The 23,124-nt window shown below is 41.4% G+C and overlaps 1 protein-coding gene across 4 annotated transcripts in view; it reads right to left on the bottom strand.

Moving 5' to 3' along the window:
* The window catches only part of LOC131246783 (alpha-ketoglutarate-dependent dioxygenase alkB), a 29,936-nt gene extending 7,258 nt beyond the window's left edge, over positions 1-22,678 (bottom strand). The window contains exons 1-6 of one of the 4 annotated variants that reach the window (XM_058247192.1): positions 22,454-22,677; positions 22,214-22,365; positions 18,459-18,817; positions 12,706-12,844; positions 6,725-6,791; positions 6,519-6,640 (exon numbers count right to left, since the gene is read on the bottom strand). In XM_058247192.1, coding sequence (XP_058103175.1) covers positions 6,519-6,640; positions 6,725-6,791; positions 12,706-12,844; positions 18,459-18,817; positions 22,214-22,365; positions 22,454-22,554 — 940 coding nt within the window. In that variant the 5' untranslated portion in view covers positions 22,555-22,677. Of the gene's footprint in view, positions 1-6,518; positions 6,641-6,724; positions 6,792-12,705; positions 12,845-18,458; positions 18,818-22,213; positions 22,366-22,453 lie in introns of all 4 variants that reach the window. The other 3 variants (XM_058247191.1, XM_058247190.1, XM_058247193.1) reach the window with 3 other exon arrangements.
* Between the last annotated feature and the right edge of the window lie 446 nt (positions 22,679-23,124).

The following is a 23,124-nucleotide window of genomic DNA, read 5'->3' as shown; positions in this document are numbered from 1 at the left end:
GGTTCAGTGATCCAGATCAATGATCTGATGGGCCCGAATCGGGTTGTCCCAAAAGATTTCCAAAATGGAAGGTCCCAGCCCCATCTAATGTTTAGCCTTTTCTCCTGACCGTTACCATCAGATCGATGGTCTAGATGATCTCACAATAGACCTTAGATGTATGGATAGTATAGAGAATGCTAGTGTATTGTGTATGTGATTAGTAGCCCCTTTTAGTGTAAGTGTATGTGCACATTTCCCTCTTCTCCTACGGTGTACTATATGCTTTATTATAATAATATATTATGTATTAGGGCAAGCAAGCCTAACACAACATCTCTCCCAAGCTCTCCTTCTTCTTCTTCTTCTCTCTTATTATTCTCATCTAGTATTATCATCAAATAATTCTCTACTTGGTATCAAAGTATAGATCCAAGCATTCTGCTGAGAGGCGACACGTCACCTTGCTGACATCAGCGTTATACGGACACATGGACTCCGTTTGAGTTAAAAGTTCAGGGGTTTGATAGATCTTGATTTTAGAAGATTTGTAATGATTTTTTCAGAATTTATTAGACCTCCTTTCATGGTATTTTGGGCGAAATAGAGAACTTCAAATATCAGGCCCATCTTCCGTTTTTCTTCGATCTATCTCAAATTGGTAAGCTTTTCTTTAGTTTCTTTGCTCAAGATAAACCGAAATCTTCCTCTCAAGCTACCCATGGAGGATTTTTTACTTAAGATCAATGTTTGAGAGGTTTTTAACCTCAAACGGATGTGCGGCGGGGCCGTTTTTCACTCGATTAGGCCTTTTTTTACTACGTTTCATGGTATTTTGGATGGTTGATATTTGTTTGAGGTTTATCTCTTATTATCTTGAAGGATTGAGTGAGATAGAGTTGTTTGCATCAATCCTTCTTGGCATTGGGCCTCTCTTGGCATAAGTTTATCTCTCTTGGACTCTCCTATGGTTGACAAAGGGTCCTCATCTCTTGGCATAGGGTCTCTTGAATCCAACCCCTTGCCGATTACCTCCACTAAGTTAAATGGTAACAACTATCTTCAATGGGCACAATCTATAAAAGTATTTTTAGGAGCCCGTGACAAGTTGTCGTATATTTCGGATGATCCCCCAAACTCTACAGATGTTACCTACAAGTCTTCAACAAAGGAGAATTATCAAGTTATTGCATGGTTGTTGAATAGTATGGATTCCTCGATTAGCCACTCAGTGATGTTTTTATCCTCGGCTAAAGGCATTTGGGATACGCTTCATAATATGTTCTCGGAATCTCAGAATTTTTCACGAGTATTCCAACTTATTCAAGAAATTGGTCGGTTCCAACAAAACTCCAGATCCTTAAAAGATTACTATTCGACGCTTCGAGGTATATGGGATGAGTTGGATATGTATCAGCATCTTCCTTCCAAATGTAAAGAGAATCATGAACATGCTTATAAGCAGCAGGATAATACTCGTATCATGCAGTTCCTAGCTAAGTTGAATTCTGATTATCTTCATGGTCGAGATCAGGTTGTTATGCAGGATCCTCTTCCCCCATTGACGAAAGTCTATGCCATGTGTCAGCGTGCTACTGTCTTTACTCTTCCTTCTCATTCATTTGTGCCACCCGGGCGTTTGGCACATGTTACTGGCGATCAGTCCTCTCTTGGTCTTCGGGTACCATCCTTGAGTTCAGGGCGTATTTCTGGTTTTGGTGGTCGTGGTAGAGGCCGCGAGAGAGATCGTAATCGTGGCGGCCGTAGTCTTCGTGGTCGTGGACGAGGACGTGATGGTTCTCGCATTTGTTCATATTGTAGTAGAACTAATCACACTGTTGATTATTACTAGTAGATACATGGTCGTCTTACGCATGCCGCTACTTCTGTTGCATCCACAGTTGCTTCTGAGACAGTCTTCTACCCCGACGGCAAAACAGTCTACTTCAGGAGAGTCTCTTATCATTTCTTGAGCTACATATGATGCTCTTATGCGACTTCACATTCGTGATATTCATGAGCCTTCTCACGCAGCTTCGGCCCGGTCAGGTACTGCCCTTCTTGCGTCATCCTCTCCTACCTCCTGGGTCATCGACTCTAGAGTTTCCTCCCATATGACTGGTAAGTTTCAATTCTTTTCTTCTTATTCTCCTTCTCCTCACGCTCAGTATGTCACAGTCGTAGATGGAACCCAATCTCCCATCTCTGGAATTGGTTTCATCCCTCTTTCTTCTTCCTTGTCTTTGTCCTCAGTCTTGCATGTGCCCCGTTTTCCATTAAACTTATTGTCAGTTAGCTCTCTTACTAAATCATTCAATTGTTGCATTACTTTCTCCCCTTCTTATTGTTTGTTTCAGGACCTACAGATAAAGAGAGTGATTGGTGGGAGGCATGAGTGAGGAGGCGTTTATCTTCTCGATGATACACCCATTGCCGCTTCTAGTACCCTTTCTCTAGATCAAGAGTCCATGACTCGGTGGCATTGCCGCTTAGGCCACCCATCCATAGCTAGATTGAGACTTTTGTTTCCCTCCTTATCTATCACTAAACCATTATGCAGTGATATTTGTGAATTGTCTAAACATCACCGTGCTACATTTCCTTCTAACTCTTCTGGGAGAAAATCTCAACCTTTTCTTGTGGTTCACTCGGATGTCTGGGGACCAGCTCCGGTTACCTCTACTTTTGGATTTAGATATTTTTTTACCTTTATTGATGATTATTCACGCATGACTTGGATTTATCTTTTACAATCTAAAAGTGAAGTGTTTGATGCGTTTAAAATGTTTTATCATGAAGTGTGCACTCAATTTCACTGTTCCATCAAATCCCTCCATTCTGATAATGGGGAGAATACATGTCTACTGCCTTTCTATCCTTCTTGCAGGAACGTGGCATTTTGTCTAGAATGTCATGTGCTCGCACACCTCAACAAAATGGTATTGCAGAACGCAAGAATCGTCATCTTCTTGAAGTTGCTCGCACTCTTTTACTTGGTATGCATCTACCTAAAGATTTTTGGGGTGATGATCTTCTAACTGCTATTTTTCTTATTAATCGAATACCCTCACGTATCCTGTCTTACAAATCTTCATTTACTATATTGTATCCTCATGATAATTCATTTTCTCTACCACCTAAAGTTTTTGGTTGTACATACTTTGTTTAAATTTTAGATGAGAGTAATGATAAACTTAGCCCCAGGGCAATTAAATGTGTCTTTCTAGGGTATCCTCGAAGTCAGAAAGGGTATAAATGCTTTGACTCATTGACTTGCAAGAAATATGTATCTGCCGATGTAACCTTCTTTGAGGATATTTCTTTTTTCTCCGCTCCAGGCCAATCCCTCTGTAATCCTCTTGCGAGTCAGGGGGAGTGACTCTTATCCTCTTTCCACTAGTGATTATGGAAAAACTCTTCTCCCTCTATTCAGCATCCTGTTGGTGATATGGGTGAGCCTAAGCCTCTGCAGGTGTATCATCATCGAGATAAATCTTCACACGCTCAGTCATCCACCCTTCCGCTTACTTTGGATGTTAGCTCAGGTGACTCTCCTACCTCGAGTTTAGATCTTCCCATTGCCTTGTGCAAAGGGTCACGATCTTGTACTCAACACCGCATTAGTAATTTCGTTTCATATGATCATCTTTCACCGTCTTTTCAGTCGTTTACAACTTCCCTTTCATCACAGACTATTCCTAAATCTCTCTCACATGCTCTTCAAAGTCGTGATTGGACGAAGGTGATGATAGAAGAAATGTCTGCTCTTGAGAAGAATCATACTTGGGACCTTATGCCACTTCCTTTAGGCTACAAACCTGTTGGCCGTCGATGGGTTTATACGATCGAGTTTCTTCCAGACAGCTCAATTGATTGCTATAAAGCCTGTCTTGTTGCTAAGGGTTACACACAAACTCATAGTGTGGATTACTTCGAGACATTCTCTCCGGTAGCTAAGCTTAATTTGATTCGCGTTGTGCTCTCCTTGGCCGTTAATTTATCATGGTCATTGTTTCAGCTTGATGTTAAGAATGCATTTCTCGATGGGGATCTTGTAGAGGAAGTTTACATGCATCAACCTCTTAGCTTTGTTACTTCTCACAACCTTGCACTTGTATGCCGGTTGAAGAAGGCTCTTTATAGACTCAAACAATCCCCACGTGCATGGTTCGAAAAATTTAGTCAGGCTCTCTTGGAGTTTAGCTTTGTTTGTAGTCATGCCGATCATTCTCTCTTTATATATCGTCGATTGACGGGCATCATGGTTCTCATTGTCTATGTGGATGATATTGTTCTGTCTGGTAGTGATTCTGCTGGAATGAGGGAGGTCAAAGATTTTTTGAAGACCAAGTTTGAGATCAAGGATTTTGGTCCTCTTCGCTACTTCTTTGGAATTGAAGTTGCTCACTCATCATCCAGATTGGTCTTGTCACAACGAAAATATGCGCTCGATCTTCTCATGGAGACCGGCATGTTAGGGTGCAAGCCTACTCCCACTCTCATTAATACTTCACAGAAGTTTCGACCAGATGATGGTGCTCTCCTTACTGATCCCGAGATGTATCGATGACTTATAGGCCGGCTTATTTACCTGACTATTATTCGCCTAGATCTCTCATTTGCAGTGGGGGTTGTTAGCCAATTCATGCAAGCTCCCCATACTTCTCATCTCACGGCTGTCTACCGCATACTTCGGTATTTAAAATCAGCCCTGGGTCTTGGCCTCCGTTTTCAGTTGCATGGTCATCTTCATCTTTCAGGCTATTCTGATGCTAATTATGCAGATAGTACTTTTGATCGCCGCTCTACATCCGGCTTCTGTACCTTCCTAGGTGGCAATCTTATAACCTGGAAGAGCAAAAAGCAATCAGTTGTTGCCCGGTCCTCAGCTGAAGCAGAATATCGTGCTATGGCTCATGCGACGTATGAACTCGTGTGGCTTCGCCACTTTCTTGAAGAACTTGGCTATCCTCCTTCGGATCCTGTTCCTCTTCACTGTGACAACCAAGCGGCCATCCATATTGTTCATAACCCAGTTTTCCACGAGCGAACCAAGCTTATTGAGGTCGACTGTCACTTTATTCGGGAGAAAGTAGCTTCTAAGGAAATTGTCACTCTTTTTGTTCGATCTGGGGATCAACTTGCTGATGTTCTTACAAAGTTCTTGAGTCGAGATGCTTTTCATCGTGTTCGTGACAAGTTGGGCATGATCAACATCTATGCTCCAACTTGAGGGGGAGTATAGAGAATGCTAGTGTATTGTGTATGTGATTAGTGGCTCCTTTTAGTGTAAGTGCATGTGCACATTTCTCTCTTCTCTTGCGGTGTACTATATGCTTTATTATAATAAAATATTATGTGTTAGGGCAAGCAAGCCTAACACAACATCTCTCCCAAGCTCTCCTTCTTCTTCTTCTCTCTCATTATTCTCCTCTATTATTATCATCAAATCATTTTCTACTAATAGGACAGGTTAGTATGCTATGAACAGTCTGATGTTCATAGCTATGAACGCCAGTATGTTTTTTTCCAAAAAAAAAAAAACAAACAAAAAAGGAACATTGATGTTCCTCTACTAGGCAAGCATCAAAAAGCTCCATCCAAGTATGCTACCTTTGTTTCCCTCTTTAAAACTAGAGAAATTATACGATCCTCCACATGTAGATAGGGGTGGCATCAAGCTGGGCCTAGGCTAGGTAAGGGTCAACTTGAGCCAAAGCTGGGCTGCCTGTTTAGTAATTGGGGCCTTCAAACCAAGCCTGCCCATTAACATCAGAAACGGGAATGTTCACAGCTTAGGTTAGGCCTTAAACAGATTATTATTTTTTTTGCAATACCTAGGCCTAAACACAGTCCATTTTTAGTTGGGCTTCATATCCAGGCGCATACCTGACCTACAGGCCCAAGCCTGACCTGTACCAGTCCAGGACCAAAATCTTGACTGACCAGTCTAGCCCATTGCGACCTTACCCAAAGATACACACAATATACTCAACATTTTCAGGTTGTACTGTCTATGGTTTAGTGATCCATACCATTGATCTGTTGGGAAACAACATATATAGATCTAGCCCCAATATCTCCCTAAATTGAAAAGACTAGCCACCAATCATGGGCCTTCTTTTCAATTGAATGTGGACCACAGTTTTTTTAATCTGTTTTTTTTTTTTTAAAATGCAAACCACAAATTGAAAGGTCAAGATTGCCCTACTGTGGATATTCTCACGGCATGCCTCACTGGCAGTAGGGCCCAACAGACCAACGTCTGGATTGTTGAACCATGAGCCCTGCTCTTACAAACTGACAACCCAAGTATACTTGCGTGTCCGCAGACTGAGGATTATATTATCCCTCTTCAAACTGATGGTGTTTTTTCACAACCGATGCCGACAGAACAAAATTGAATACCTACAAGCAAACCATTGCACGAGAGATCGCATTTAATATCTACAAGCAAACCATGGCACAAGAGAGATCACATGTACCACTTCCTCTATTTCCAAAGAAAATGAGTACATGAGATAAAGAATCCTACTAACCATGAAAGCATTCCCTTGCTTGCCCAGCCATAAGCACAATATCGCCACTCCGGAGGAACATTGCCACCGGTGTGTCTTCTCTAGACTTCCCTCCTAGGAGAAAAATAGCCTTGCAGCCTAGACTGTAAGAGAAGAAAAACGATAAAATATTTCCAAGAACACCTGCTTGAAAATATAGCAAACAAAAGCGCTTTAAACAGCAATACCTGATGCTTACTATAGGTTTGCTCCAATCTGCTTCCATATCATCAAGGTGACCGCCGAGCATATCGCCTGATGTAGGTAAAGAAAAGAAACACTGGTAACTAACCTTAATGATTTATTAGCTTTTATTTCTTCACTACATAACAACATATGGATGAATTACCAGTCTTGATGCATCAGGACATCAATAAGGTACTGATCAGCCCAATCCATATATGAGACCCATGGTTGGTGATTTACAATGGTTGTCTTATGGACCCCTATGGGGAATGCCACAAGAAACTTCCAGAGGGGAAGTTCATAGGTATGTCCTGGTCTCTGGCCTTTTTTTCGAAGGTAAACAGGAAATTTTATTAAAAAGAAAGAGAAGCAAAGATACAAAAAGGATGACAACAGTGAGAGATCATCCAATCAATACAACAAGGATAATTCCCCCCAGCTACCCTGAAAAGCCTCTGCCAGGCTCCCCATAAGGTACTAGCGGCCCTTGCCCACTCCACAATCAACCACTTACCTTACGGAAAACCCAATCTGGATTTGATACCATGTCACTAAAATCCCTACTTGCCCATATAATAGCAAGAAAGCTTGCCTTCAAATCTTTCAATGACTTTGTCCTACAAGTGTTCTACGGTTCTACCCACTTCCCCATGTACAACGGAAGCCCTAAATAGGAAGAAGGAAGTGAACCAGCACAGCAACCAAAGATACTAGAATACTTGCCCACTTCATAGAAAGGCCAATACCCAATAACTCGCACTTGCTAATATTCACCTTCAAGGCCGATACTGCCTCAAAACATATGTTATGATCTTCCTTAAGTTGTCCACTTTCCTTTCAACCACTTCACAAAATAGAATAATGTTATCTGCATATTGGAGTGGGAAACTTGGAAGTCTAATTTGTCCACCCTAAAACCTTCAATAAGATCCATTGACGAGCCTCTATCTAGCATCTTGCTTAGAGCCTCTACCACCACCACAAACAAATGGGGAGATAACAGGTCCCCTTGCCGCAAGCCTCTAGATGCCATGAAATAACCTTTCGGAGACCCATTCACCAAAACTGAAGAATTAGCTGATTTAAGACAAGCTTTAATCCAACCTATCCATCTCTGCCCGCATCCCACTTACCTCAACATGTAAGTTAGGAAACCCCAGTCACCTTCTCTATGTCTAGCTTGCATACTACTCAATTCTTCCCTTCCCTATGACAAGAATTGATGCACTTGTGCGCAATTACTACACCGTCCACTATTTGTCTTCCGGTCATGAATGTTCCTTGGGTTTTAGAAATCACACTTGCTAGCACCACCTGAAATCTGGAAGCCAGGATCTTTTCTAGAATTTTATAAGGAGACCCTAATAAACTGATTGGCCCAAAATCCTTCAAGCTCTTGGCTCCTTTTTCAGAATGAGCGCAATGAAAGTAGCACCTAACTTTGTCATTAGATAACCATTATTGTAAAATTCATTAATATAGTCCATCAAATCCTTCTTTACTGTCTCCCAAAACTTCTGAAAAAAAAAATGCAAATAGGAAACCTGTCCAGATCGGGTGCCTTCTCGCTACCTAAATCCTCAACCGCCACCTTGATCTCATCTTCAGAAAACTGTTTGTCCAAAGAGTCTGCTCCTCCCTTGAAGTCTGATCGAAAAGAAGATAATCTAGCCTCGCAGTTTCGCATCCTTTCCCAGCAAGAATGGCCTTATAAAATTAATAATTGAACCATGCACCTTTGCCTTGTCCTCTACCTTTTCCCCTTCCACCACTACACTTGTGATCTTATTACTCTAGCCCGAGTGCTACAATTGCATGAAAGAATTTTGTATTTTTATCCCCTTTTTTAGCCAAATCGCTCTTGAGCACCACTTCCATTTAATTTCCTCTTTCCTTAGCCAAGGATTACACTTTAAGCTATAAGACTCCCTCCAAACTATTTCCTCATCAGATAATTCCATACTCTCCTCCTTAACATCTATTGCCTGAATATAAAGTAATAATGATTCAAACTCCGCTTCCCGGTTCCGAAGAACCTCTTTCTTCCATCCATTAATCTTTCGTTTTAAAAGCTTGAGTTTCTGAAATAAAACGGAACTTGCAAAACCTTCTACCACAAAAGACGACCACCATTCTTTCTCCCACTTCGAAAAGCCCCCTACCTCTAACCATGCCAATTCTAACCTAAAGGAAATGGGCCCCGGTTTTCTTCATCCACCTCTAAAGTGATTGGATAATGATCGGATACTGGCTTTAGGAGACCTCTTTGGTACGCGAGTGAATATTTGTCAGCTCATTCCAAAGAGATAAGAAACCGATCCAACTTGGATTTTATCACCTTTGCTTGCCCATTTGTCCATGTGTATTTCACCTCCCCCATATGTAGATCCATCATTTTGTTCCTTAAGATCCAACTAGAAAACTCTTTTATGCTTCAAGTAATCCAACCAGCACTTGATTTTTAAAAAGAAAATCCGACCACATTAAATTTCCACCTATACACCAAAGTAGCTTCCATCTGTTATGATACTCATCCAACTCCGCCAAACAACGATTTGGCCTATTTGGTCCATGAACCGTCGAGAAAACCCAACGAAACCCTGATGTGATTTCTTTTAACAACAAAGAAACCAAAAAAATAAAAATAAATCCCCTCCCACAGTCCTCCTTAGCCGATATCTTGGAGTCCAAAATTACCAGTATTCTCCTAGACGAACCTATTTGCGTCTAGTGCCACCCAATCCTTTGATCTGCCTCCCCAAATGAAGTCCACGAATCTGGGGTCCATTGATTCCATTTGGTCTCTTGAAGTGCTACCATTTGTGCTTTAAACTGCTTACAAAAGTCCCTAATCTGAAGCCTTTTTTCCAGACACCCCAATCCTTGAATGTTCCAACTGATTATCTTCATTGAGTAATTGTTCTTGCCCTTTTGCCCTTCACTTCTTGGAGAAGCCTTCACATCATATTTGATAGAAGCTAACCTCTCCAATTCCCTCCTACCGTTAACAACTTTCCAAGTATGCCCTCTTTCTGCCTCATGAAGATTTTGCCACCCCCTTTCCTCGACAAATTGAAATAAAGCTATGAAATTGTCGTCACGATTCCCAAAAGAGACTCCAACCAAATGGCCCATATGGCCCATACCATCCTTTATCCATTTCATCCCCCAAGCCATTGAGATTTTACCAGACTTCCCTTTGATTGTGTGTGTGTGTGACAATTATCAGAGACCGACCTTTCTTTAATTCAATGTGCAACCCCTTCTTCAAATACAACAAATAGCGGAACCTCCGCAACTGCAGTATTGGCAAGGATAGGTTGAGATGCTACAAAAGCTTCCAAATTATCTGTTATCCCCCTAGTGTTGCGATCGATGAGGACCTGCATCATCCCTTCCATAGAACACCATGCCCTTTCCTCGTCATAGAGCACTATCACTTGTTGCTCCAAATCAGAAAAATCAGCAACCTGAGAATCTTCCCTTGTCTGAAAATTCCCAAGCGGCGAAATCTACAAGAAAGAAGAACCACAATCCGTCATATTCCCCAAGCCCATAACTTATGCACACCTTTAGCCTCTTACCACCCCCTGAATTTCAAAATCTAGGAGCATTTCTCTCACAGAGGGACAGAAATCGTTTCACACGTGCTGCGACTTTCTCATTCTTCCACCCGTGCTGAAATAAAGAGAATTTCTGCATATGCCTCCTCCAACTCAAAGGACACCGAACCTCTGATTATATCGTCTTCCAATGCACATGCAATCTCTTTATTGGGTGCGCTGACATTGACTGCCAGTCCTCTACACGTCTTGAATTTGCACCACATCTTCCCATTAAGATGTCATGTTTAGGACACATCTCGAAAATGCTGGCTCCTCTGCCTACTATCTGCCACAACAATGTGTTGCCTGCCACCGTCTTTCCATTAATGCTACAACTACCCGAGAAGCCACGCATCAGCCCCTCTTCGAAAGCTCTCTCACTAACCTCTTGTCCTTGAATCAACTGCTTACATGGCACCATCTCTCGTTCTGGAGCTATGCTAGAACACCCAATCGATAGTCCTTCATCCGAAACATCTTCCGCCATTACTCTCCTACCCACCTTCATCCCTGCGATGACAACAGCGTCAAGATTGCTCCCCAATGCCCCTTTCTCCACAAAGTTAGTTACTTCTCGCACCACCCTTAACGCGACCCTGGCCTCTCCAACTGAGATGAAAATCTTCTCCAACACTGAAACCATCTTTTTCTTCCTTATGAGTATTCTAGTATACGGCAACATCTCCCAACCTTCAGTCTACAGATAAATCACAGTCACTTCCCCAATACATGACCCCACTTCCACAAACATTTAATGAATCCAAAATTATAGGGGCAATTCCCAAAACTGATACCATTCCTCTTGCAAGCCGAAGATTGACCAATCTTCCCATCCGGAGATCTCCCACAACATATTGTCCCTGAGCACACTACATGCGAGATTAAATCTTTTGATATCCACCTAAGGCTGCAGAGAGATCCACATTGTCGAGTCGCTTAGATGCTTAACCACCCTATCCTCTTTTTCCAAACTCCAGTTCTACGAGATCCGCGCGTCGATCTCCAAAAAGCACCTGGCCTGAACGGCACCACAAAGCTCCACAAAAAAGAACTCCATGGCTTCTCAAGCACCACCAGATGAACCTTCACCTCCATCTCGGGTGGTGCTGCGAAGGTTCCAACCTTTCATTGACCAGACCTGAACTCCCATGATAAGGGACTTCAGCAAGCACCTCCCTATATGATTTTGCTCCCTCTAGCTTTTTCTCCAACCTCCTTTCTAACAAAACTCTCTTTGCACCCAATTCTTCTCCCCCTTCCCTCCTCCTCCTTTTCCTTTTTCTGACATCTTCTCCCTATTTTGTTAGCCACCTCAGGGTCGTACCTGGCCTTGCTGACCAGAAGCTTCCTACCGCCATGCCGAGCCCCATTCAACACTTCTATTGTTGTCTTCAAATCTTCCATCTCATGCATCCGGGCAAAGGCGAACCTTGAAATTACTACGGATCCATTAACCTTAAGGATAATGACTTCTATGGTTCTACCACCTCTACACTTCCCAAACACCCTCCAAAAATGCACCTTAGACCACTCTTCCAGAAAGTTTTCAGCATACACCATCGGCAACTCCTATAAGTTTTGACTCTCGGCTCCCCTCGTTTATCTCCCTTCGACTTCTTTCATTAGCATACGGCATACCGGAATCCACTCCCCTTCTTCCCAATCTCCAATGTCATCACCTTCTTCCGATGACATCTCCCCATTACAATAGCTTCAAATCTTTCATTAAAGCTCCATCAGCTTGGGCCATGAGAAAAATAGTTAGCAGTTTCTGTGATTTCTACTCTAAAAACTCTTTTAAAAAAATAATCCAAAACTCAAAAATGATACTTGTGTGGATACGGAACAACTCTTTTTTTCCAATGTACCACAAAAGGATTCCCTTCCATGATTTTTGGATATTGTACTATGAGTATAAATTCCAAAATTGTGTGGCAATGAGCCAAACATGGCCCAATTGTTTTTGGGCTGTTTTTTTTTATTTTTTTTTATTTTTTATTTTTTATAAGGTTTAGGATCTTCCAATCTAGAATATCTTGGAGCATCTCAATCCACAGTGGAGCCATCGGATCTAGAATATCTTGGGATATCCTAATCCAACGTTGAGCCAGGGGCCTCACATATATAGAATGGGAGCGTCATGACTGCATTCACATCCTAATGCATCGGGTCCGATTTTTTTTTTACAAGATATCAGGAGACAATAATTCTTCTTGAGTAAATTTCAGCTACTGGATTTATTCATCATCTAAGCCTCATCCCAACTAATTGGGGTCGGCTACATGAAACCTTTTCTACCATTCCACTCTATCAAGGGCCATAACTTCAGTTACACAAGAGCTCATCAAATCTTTTCTTACTACCTCCGGCTTACGGACCTGAACCGAAATAATTCACAATTGCTGCTTCTGGCTGGAATTCTTCCCCCGCTGGCATGGCAGATGCTGCCATTTTCTTAGCAAGATGGCAAAGTGTGTCCGGGATCTTATTATGTGGTAGAGAAACATCATAATTGCGCTACACCAAGAACACACATAAATTTAGAAATGTAAAAGAAAATGCTAGATGGTAAGAAATACTACAAGATTGAGTAAATAGAATGGTCGATGCAAGAAGCCAAAGGACATATCAAAGAAGAGTGAGTGAGTGAGTGAGTGAGTGTGTGTGCGTGTGTGTGTGTGTGTGTGTGTGTGTGTGTGTGTGTGTGTGTGTGTGTGAGAGAGAGAGAGAGAGAGAGAGAGAGAGAGAGAGAGAGAGAGGTGAGAAGGTAATCCCATTAAACCAAATTCAGACTGGTTATGAAGTTGCAATTTCCTGCATGCAAATGATTGATTTCAGTGATTGCTAGATGGTAAGAAATACTACAAGATTGAGTAAATAGAATGGTCGATGCAAGAAGCCAAAGGACATATCAAAGAAGAGTGAGTGAGTGAGTGAGTGAGTGTGTGTGCGTGTGCGCGCGTGCACATGTGTGTGTGTGTGTGTGTGTGTGTGTGTGTGTGTGAGAGAGAGAGAGAGAGAGAGAGAGAGAGAGAGAGAGAGAGAGAGAGAGAGAGAGAGAGCGTGTGTGAGAGAGAGAGAGAGAGAGAGAGAGAGAGAGAGAGAGAGAGAGGTGAGAAGGTAATCCCATTAAACCAAATTCAGACTGGTTATGAAGTTGCAATTTCCTGCATGCAAATGATTGATTTCAGTGATTGGTAGATTTTGAGAAAATGGTCGATAGTTTTTGAGCATGTTCCTAATATCTAAAACTTATCGTCCAAAACCAATTGGCTCATAATCATGGTGTTGGGATTTGCTGGTGTACAGTCAGATATATGCAGAGCAGAAAATAATCTCTAAGGCAATAATTCGTGCTTAAGATCACGTTAGTTCAGAAACAATTACACAAATTCCATATCCCACATGAAAGTCCAAACATTCAATTAAGGGGAATCTATGCGGGTCCAGGCCTACACATGATAGGGCTGGATCAATAAAAATTATGAACCAAACGATACTCAAAGATAAGAAATAATCATCCACACATGCATAGTAATCAGTCCCTAATCCAAGGGATTCAGAAATTCCAATTCGGGGAACCCTAGGGTAAGAAAAGGGGCATAAAATTGGAGATTTGAGTAATTTAGGGTTAGGTTTAGGGATTTTGGGTGAAAGCGGAGTGAAAGAGAGGAGAGAGACGAACCAGAGAAGTACCGCACACGTGGACAACAACAATGGCCCAGACGCACGTGCGTGTGATCACGGCCGCACGTGTGTGGGGCCCACTATTCAGAAAAAGGCCACCTTGGCCCTGGTCGGCCAGGGATGGACTCCAAAACCCCCAAATCTCAGCTCGATCCGATGTACGGTTTGTGCGTGGTGCTCCGCCGAAGTTTCAGCCCTCCTGTAGGGCCAGATTCTGAAATTCTGCTGTGGGGAGGAGAATTGTTGCAATAGATGATTGATTCGAAGTGTAGATGATGGGGTGAGATGAGAAGAAGAGATGGTGGAAGATAGGTAATAGAGATGGCGATGATGGAGGGCGAATCGGGATAAATGTAGCTTTGCATCACGGTAGTTAGCCCTTCGAGGAAGGGAGGGCTTCGCACCCAATTATGCTTCACAACTCAGAGAATAGGAAAACACATAATTTTTATTAGTCTTCAATTAATGAAAAAATCTAGAAGGGGTGCCTATTTATAAGAAAACCCTATACCCCAAAACTCGCGCCATGTGCACAACTTATTACTTTGCGATGAAGTAAACAAAAATAAAAACCAATCAAAGAAATCTAAAGCGTTCATTCTAAATAACATTAATAAGCAAAACCCAAAATATGAAATCAATCCAACTAGTAGTCCCCGATCATGAGATCCCATGATGGGCTTTACTTGATTATCGAGCTTGCTCCAATGAACCAAAACTCCGTCTTCTAATTAGGATGCCCTCCCTGGATGTCGTCATCGATCCAGATCGACGGTGGGGCCCTCCCAATTGGCTCATAATCATGGTGTTGGGATTTGCTGGTGTACAGTCAGATATATGCAGAGCAGAAAATAATCTCTAAGGCAATAATTCGTGCATTTCCTTTTCCAATTTCTTCCATCTTCTAGTGTTCAATCGGAAGCATTTTTTATTTTTTTTTCTGAATGTATTTTTCACAGGAGGATTGAATCTTCACTAGCCATGGCTGTATCAAGCACAGACAATGCTCCTTAAGCTTCACAGGCGTCAAGAAATTCCGTAAAACATGAAGATTACAAGAATTTCTCGTCGCTTTGAGTAAAAATCTCCTTACCCTTGGGAGTTGGGTTATATTTTTGGAGCACCATGTCAGCTCCAGCAGCAAAGGTCCCAATACAATGTCCTTATTTTAGAAAAACCTTGGTAGTTGGCAGAAATTTTCTGAAAATTGAAATGGAATCTTAAATCACAACAGAAAAAAGGGCCTTAGTCCTCTCAAATGGTAGTACCAGAAGAATCCCACTTGTGGAAGCAAGAAACCCACTCCGAAAAGTGATTGCATCATGTGGGCCAGTATTTGAGGAGCCAATGGGGATTATTGTCCTCTTGGAGTACCATTTGAGAGGATTACTAAACCAGAACTGAATGGCCAACCTCAATAACAATAGGAGTCGAAGACATCACAAGTTAGATCTCACATTTTAAGATTTTTCAGAACATTTTGAATGCTAAAGAAGAAGACATAAGATTTGATTTAACCATAGTTCTTAAAGTCGGTAACTCGACTAGAAAATCAGCTGAGTCAACTCGACTAGGCAAGATTTTGAGCCGGATCATCATGAAACTCATTCATGAGCCTGACTTAGCATGACTCATCAAGTTAACTTGCTGACTCGATTAGCTCGACTCGAATCAACATGACTCAAAGCTAGGGGTGTCACCGGTCCAGGTTAGGGTTGGGACAAGCTCTGTCCATGCCCGGCCCGCATTGTTGAATGCAAGTCCAAACCTAGCTCGGGTCCATGACAGGCCAAAATAGTCTAGCCCGAGCCCAGCCCAGAATGTATATACAGGGCCCGGCCCAGGCCCTAGCCCGACCCAAAAAAAAAAGGTACGAAAGCTTGGGCACACAGAGATATGCTTTAAAAAAATGAAGAAGGGTTTTTTGAACTAGAGAAAGAGAGTGTTTGGATGCATTTCGAGATGTAGAGAGGTGGGCTACTAGGGAGGAAGAAAGAGAGGCTTTGGGTATGTAGAGAAGATGGGCTTATGGATGAAGAGCGGTGATTTTGGGATGTGAAGAAGGATAAATAGAATTGGGCGACGACCCCTTACAATTCTTTCTCGTCGGCAACGATTTTTTGTTTTTTATTTGGTTTGAGCAGGGTTTTTAACACAAAAGGTAAGAACATGGTTTTGAACACAATCCATTATTTTTACGTTCTATCAATATATAACTATTTAAAATATTCATAAATAATATTAATTTAATTATTAAATATCAACTCGAGTCAAGTAAAGACTTGTTTAAGTCTTCTAGTCAATCGACCTGGCTCGACATTGAGTCAAGTTTTCATGTTTTTAAACTATATTAAACATCTATCTCCCCATCCAGATCCACCATAAATGAGCGATTACTGAACATAACCATAATGTGTGGCCAAGCTCATTGACCATGAAAAATGATTCATAAAATTTCAGAAAACTAATAAAGAAAAGAAGTTTGCAAATGACAAACATCAAGAATCATAAATATCAATAATGGCATCTTCGCTCTCATCATCTTTGCTGTCTTCCTTGGTGTAAACCTAGACCATGCCGAAGTTACATGATTTGAAATACTTGGGTGTGACGTGCAAGGCTCTCAAGGAAATTATTCTCTTCCAATTTTTCACTCCAACAAAAGCAAATGGGTACTTACTGTACAATGCTTGGCCTGAGAGTTTCTACAGGATGTTTAGGTTTTCAGCTTTGCACAAGTGGGATTCGTGGTTCAGCGATGAAAATGTCGATACGGATAGGTGCCATCTTAGTTGGCATATGCGCCAAAAATCCCTATATTGGAAGAACTTCCGTTGATGTAGCAATGTGTAAGAAGTGAAAGATTGGATCAATAGAGAACAAAGGAGTTCTTGAAACTTCTTAGTTATAGGTTTTAGGATTTTGGAAAACCCAGACCTAAAAAATCCCTCTGACAGGTGCTTATTGCAAGTGCGAGAGAGGTCACTTTGGTTTATAAGGATCCAAAGAAAAGGAAAAGAAAGAAGAATCCAATTTTACAAATCATGGTTCAGCCCAAAACAATGATTCTTGTTTTCTTATGGCATCAAATTACACATATATGTTTATATTTTTATTTGTCTAAATGGGATTATTCAGGTACATCGCTTGTTGCATGCCTTTATTTATTGAACTAAGGAATCAAACATTTTCACAATCACCAACTACAATCATAGATACGAAAAGTTAGAGACAGGCCTGTATTTGAATTCCAAACTAAGTACTTGTAAAGCAATGAAGTCAGTATAAGAAGTTTCACAAAAAAAAAAAAATTTGATTTCACTTCCTAAACCATGCAACTTTCCAGAATCTCAAAAAATTGTAGAAACATATTATCTGAGAGATGCAAGTATGCAGCTTGCTGTTTGTTTGGTTGGTGGGCAGCTTTTCAGTGGTTCTATGGAGCCCCTCCTCTTGTGGCAGCTTTTGTTTGGTTGTTGGGCCAGAAAAAAGTTCTTACTATTGATAACCTTTAGAGGAGATCGCTAGTCCTCCCTAATAATTGTGTCATGTGGCCAACACAAAGTCCATCAATCACCTCTTCCTCCATTGCCCATTCGCTAGAAAGGTTTGGGATCACTTCTTGAATGAGCTTCACACGGACTGGGTCATGCCGGAGTCCATGGAGGAAGTATTGTGGGCTTGGCATTGGGGCAGAGTTGGAAAATCCGGTAAAATAAAGTGGTGGCTGACTTTAATGGTAGTGTTTTGGGCTATTTGGGGAGTCAGAAATGGATGTTGTTTTCGGAACAAAGGGTGGACGTAGATGTCACCATTAGGAAAATTCAATGGTTTATTTCTAGTTGGAATGTTCGTGTCATAGCCTCCTAGGCTATCTTGTTTCTGTTTTTCTGTTTCAGCTGCTTGTATTTTATCCTCACTTTTGCGAGTTTTTAATAAAAATTTGTTACCTCTCAAAAAGAAAAAGAAAAAGTATGCAGCTTGCTCAAAGGTCACAGTACATGCAGCAAACATGTGTGGTATTTGAGACTGTCGATCAGGTGGACCACCTTGCAGATCGGCATATCCCAAAAGCAAGGAAATTGGATTGTGGTATTCATCCAATCACTGGCCTCCAAAAGGAATATTTAGGCTCAACTCAAAAACAAAGGTCCACATTCAACCAACAAAACTCACGATAATGGATAGTCAAGCTTTCCAATCACTATTACTTTTGGCCGATAGCCCATCCATGTGGTGTCCCACTACATCAACAGTCCCAATCACCATCCACGTTTGCCACGTCTATCATGGTGATGAAGCTGATTAGAACTTCTATGTCACAAGCTGCATACTAGCATGTCTCAAAAAATAATGTGAACTCCTTAGGAGTACACAAGAATGAAATGATAGTCAAAATAAATAAATAAAATGTCTACAATTTGAGAGTGATATGTGTATCTACCTTGGACCAGTCGAATTGTAATCCAAGGGTACTCCAACGCAGCTTCCGCAAAAGAACGGATGCTGCGATTGAATTGCAAGAATCCCCTTTAGGTATGCTGACATTCTCCTCACAAAACTTCCATCTACAAGCATCTAAGTTGCCTTCACTTGAATGTACTCCAAGTTCTGTATCTGCGATTCTACTCCCCACTTCGACCAAAACTTTCTTGTTTTGAACTGCATCAAATAGGTCATGGATAGGTCCATAGATTGCATTATGATTTGTTCTGTTGGAAGGTTGAGGAAAGCTTGTCAAGCTCTCCCTAACCCAGTGGCACTGTTCCTCAATACTCAATGCTCCTGGAATAAAATAAAACCCTGCATTGGAGTAAATCAAACAAGTTTCAAGACAGTTGCACGATGCATCCTGAATACTAGCATGAACTATGAAGGAGATAGAGATAATGAGAAAACCATACAGAACATGTAATGTGTGTTTTCATGAGTGTGTCTGTAACACATTCAGAGTTTTTGAAATTTGGATACGGGAACCCATGTGAGGAAATGGAATTGTTTTCCATTGACAAAACAATTGGGCATTTTGGATTCATGGACTCTACACAGTAATCATTATTCTTATCCATCGTAAAATTCCTCTTGCACAAGAAACAAGGTGACGATTGTCTAATGAATTTGAGGATTCCACTTACTATCCAAACAGACACCACATTTTGGGAATCCTATTTTCTACGGTGACCATGGAAATTATTATTAGGTAATCTTTATGTTATCTAAGTATCCAAACATGCCCTAAAAGAATAATACAAAGATATGATTGCATGAGAAAAAAAATTTAACCATCAACATTTTCTCAATGAATGTTGCAGTAAGAAGAAATAAGAGTATTGAAGTTATTCAAATTTTAAGCTACATTTTATACATGGAGGAATCACATGATCCTGCACATCAGAAAACATGTCATCTCCCGACAACTGGGACTCCATTCATTGAGGAATCAAAGGTTGTGAATGGGCTGCAACAATTTTGCCTCTAAGATAAAAAGCCACAACGTTGCACAATGACACTAGTCACACTACCACTACAATGTTAAAGGCAAGCCCAAATCCATTGAATCAAATGTGTCAATAAATGAATGCAAGTGTGCAACACTTGCCAATGGTATCCTCTCAAATATATTCTCACACTTCCACAATACTCTCAGTGTAAAAGTATGAACGCTCTCTAGAATGAGATGGCTTCTAGAGTATGTGAGCAAGTATAGAATTCTCTCCAGAAACCTTTTGGACATAAAGTGACAAGTCACTGCATATTTTTATCCTAACCTTCATGCGTCCTCTTTTCTCTGCTGCTTTTTATTTGAATTCAAAGCCAAGACATATGCCACTGAAGAGTCAAGTATCACATGCCATCCATATGTATGGCGTTCATGTGTGAGATGCACATCTGTCCAAATGTATGCCACATGACATAGAGTGGCTCATAAGCAAAGGAGTATGCTACATGGCACAAAGTGGCTCATAACCAAAGGTATTAAAAAAAATGCATTTATGGTGATTTGAACTAGCCATACTACGAAACCGTGGGAGAGGGTGAATGAGCAAAGACTAATGCATGAGACAAACATATCATGAAGCTATTTTCCTGCTTAGACAATTGATGGAAAAATATAGGGACTGGAGGATGGATCTATACATGGTCATTATTAACTTAGAGAGAACTTGCTATAGGGTCCGCAGAGAGTTAATATGGTGGATGTTGGGAAAGAAAAGAGTTTCAAGATGATTTGTTGACATGATTAAGAATATGTATGAGTGAGTGTTACCAAATATGAAAGGACCACTAGTGGAGAGACAAGTGAGTCCCTAATTATTGTAGGCTTACATCAAGGGTCAGCATTAAGGCCATACCTTTTTGCACGGGTTATGGATGGGGAATTTGCAGGAAGAGATCTCATGGTGTATGTTCTTTGTAGATGACACAATTTTGATTGACAGGAATATGTAGGGCATAAACACAAAGCTAGATTTGTGGAAGGGATACTTCAAAATCTAAAGGATTTAAAATTAGGCGCACTAAAAAAAAGTATATGTAGTATAATTTAACAACAATGGGAGTAGAAACAAGGAACTAAGATTTTTACAAAAGATTCCCGAGCTAACCACGATACCTTGGGTCGATAATTGATGATAGTGGAAAGATTGAGAAGGATGTTCCCCATAGAATTCAAGCTAGGTAGAAGAAATAGAGTTGTGCCTCTAGAGTTTATGTGATCGCCACTCAAACTAAAAGGAAAATAGCTATAAGACCAGCCATGCTTTATGGGACCAATTAAGGAACAACGTGTTCATAGGATGAGTGTAGCTAAAATGAGGACGTTGCGATGAATGAGTGACAAGACAAGGAAAGATGGAATTAGATATGAACACAATCGAGGGAACTTAGGAGTAGCACTAATTGGTGATAAGATGAGGGAGAGTAGACTTTGATGGTTTGGTGATGTGCAACGAAGACAAAGTGTTGCGCCAGTCAGGAGTGAGTTGGTAAAAGTTGAAGGCTCTTTTGGGGGGGGGGGGGGGATGTGGGTGGAGATAGCAAGAAAAGACTTGATGGCCTATGGTCTAACTGAAGTTATAGCCCTTAACAGAGTGGAACAACAAAACAGGATTCATGTAGTCAACCCTAATTAATTGGGATAAGGCTTGGATGATGATGATTTATGGTGATTTGAACTATGGTTTTATGGATGAAAATCAAGCAACTTGATCACAAAACCAACTAATGCATTTGTGATAAAATTGAAATAATTTTGTTAAGGGTGTGTTTGAACACAACCTAGAAGGTAAATAATATTTTGAAAATTATTTCATTCGAAAAAAATTAAAAAATATAAAAAAACTTTTTCAAAATTTGACATACGGAACATGGGGCACACCACAAATGGTCGCAAGGGGACCAACAACAATGTATGACCGAGTGTGCCAAATATATAATATTGTGAAAGTCTAATGTCCATTACCAACTATTTGTCAAGGCCCAAGTGCTTCCCAAAGCGTAGACCGTGTGGCGCTCATCTTACTATCTCATCATGAGTGAGTCAGCCAACCACCCAAGTGCCAACCTAGCCATTTAAAGAGAAGAGAGCACAAGAAAGCTCGGGAGGCAAGAGACTTGTATTGCACTAAGTACTCAAGAGAGTTTAAAATTTTCTTGGATGCCTTGCGACGGAAGACCCTTCGTCATGCAGAGCTAGGAAGCTTATAGTCTCTCTACATGAATGGCTACAGTGGTTAAGAACTCTCTAGAAAGTTTCTAAAACACTTTATACTACCCTCTCTCCCAGGCTAACACCCAAGAACTCTAGAAAACTCTAGAGATCTCAATACAACTCTACACGCTTCTTCTGCCATTCTCTACAATGCTTTACCGTCTACACACTTCTACTCTATTCTAGAATTCTCTACATTTCATGTACAAAACCTCTAGTATGCAAGATGACAATATATTTAGCTAAGTCCGCGACTTAGCCACACAAGAATGGCCGGTCCATGATACCGTCCATTTGCTTAAAACATATTCAAGAGGCACGGGCTCCGCCAATCATTGGAAATTCTGAGCTGCTGGCCATCCACGATCGAACCAGCTCAATGAACGGCTCTGATCACCGGTGGAGGCCCCATATAAGGTGGACGAATACACGCGGACTACGATTTAACGTAGTCAAGCAGACTACTAAAACAAGGGCATTTGCCGTACCTGGACGATCTTCGAAGCAGAAAACGGGGCGATCGAGACCGCAACGGAGTTCGGAGATTCCTGGCGGGTTTTTCCGTTCCTGTTTGAAGGATTCGAGAACGGATTTGAAATCGTAAACCTCCGTTAAATCTACTTCGGAAGGTTGCTTTCTCCTGCGAAGCCGTTATGACGGAGTCCGTTAGGGGTTGTTTGGGGAAAGGAGAAAAGGGCGGGGGCAGTTTGGGGAATTTGAAATGTTACCTGGACTTGGGAGCGGTGGTCTTGTAGAGCTTGTATTTCTTCTCGGCTTTCCTGAAAGCGGTCCGATCTGAATCGGACGGTTGCGGGGTGGATCCGTACATTACGGTGCACCACGGCGCCTCCGTAAGGTCGGAAGAGGGAAGCGGCGTTGAAGACGGAGGTTAACGGCGCGTAATGGTGCATTTCAACTTGAACCGTTATTGTTCGTTTGCACGTGTAAGATTCGTGTGCGTAACACAGCCGATTATAAAAGAGCTAGGCCGGGGGACGACTCGACTCGTTCGGACCCGACTCGATCCGAACCGGGTAGGCTCCACCCAATCCGTACTCAAACCGAGCCGAGTGCAAGTTACCCAGTGATTTGACCCGAAACTCGATCTAATCATCCTCGACCCAATTCAAAACCAGCTCAACCACCCAGTAACTCGACTCAAAACTCGATCTAATCAGGCTCTAGCCGATTCAAAACCAACTCAACTTCAAATTCAAGTGTTTTTGTGTGTGTAGAGAGAGAGAGAGTAAATAATCCTAATTTTTAAGTCTTTCTAACTCTATCACCCCACTTGACTTCATCCCGGCCCAATCCTGAACTTTCTCTTCTTCCTTCATTCTTTTCTTCTGATGTAGAGATGAACATGATAAGATCGATCACCGTCTTCCTCAAGGGATAA

This window comes from Magnolia sinica, chromosome 5, assembly GCF_029962835.1.
Source record: "Magnolia sinica isolate HGM2019 chromosome 5, MsV1, whole genome shotgun sequence".
Classification (NCBI taxonomy): Eukaryota; Viridiplantae; Streptophyta; class Magnoliopsida; order Magnoliales; family Magnoliaceae; genus Magnolia; species Magnolia sinica.
This window is presented reverse-complemented; position numbering and strand designations above follow the sequence as displayed.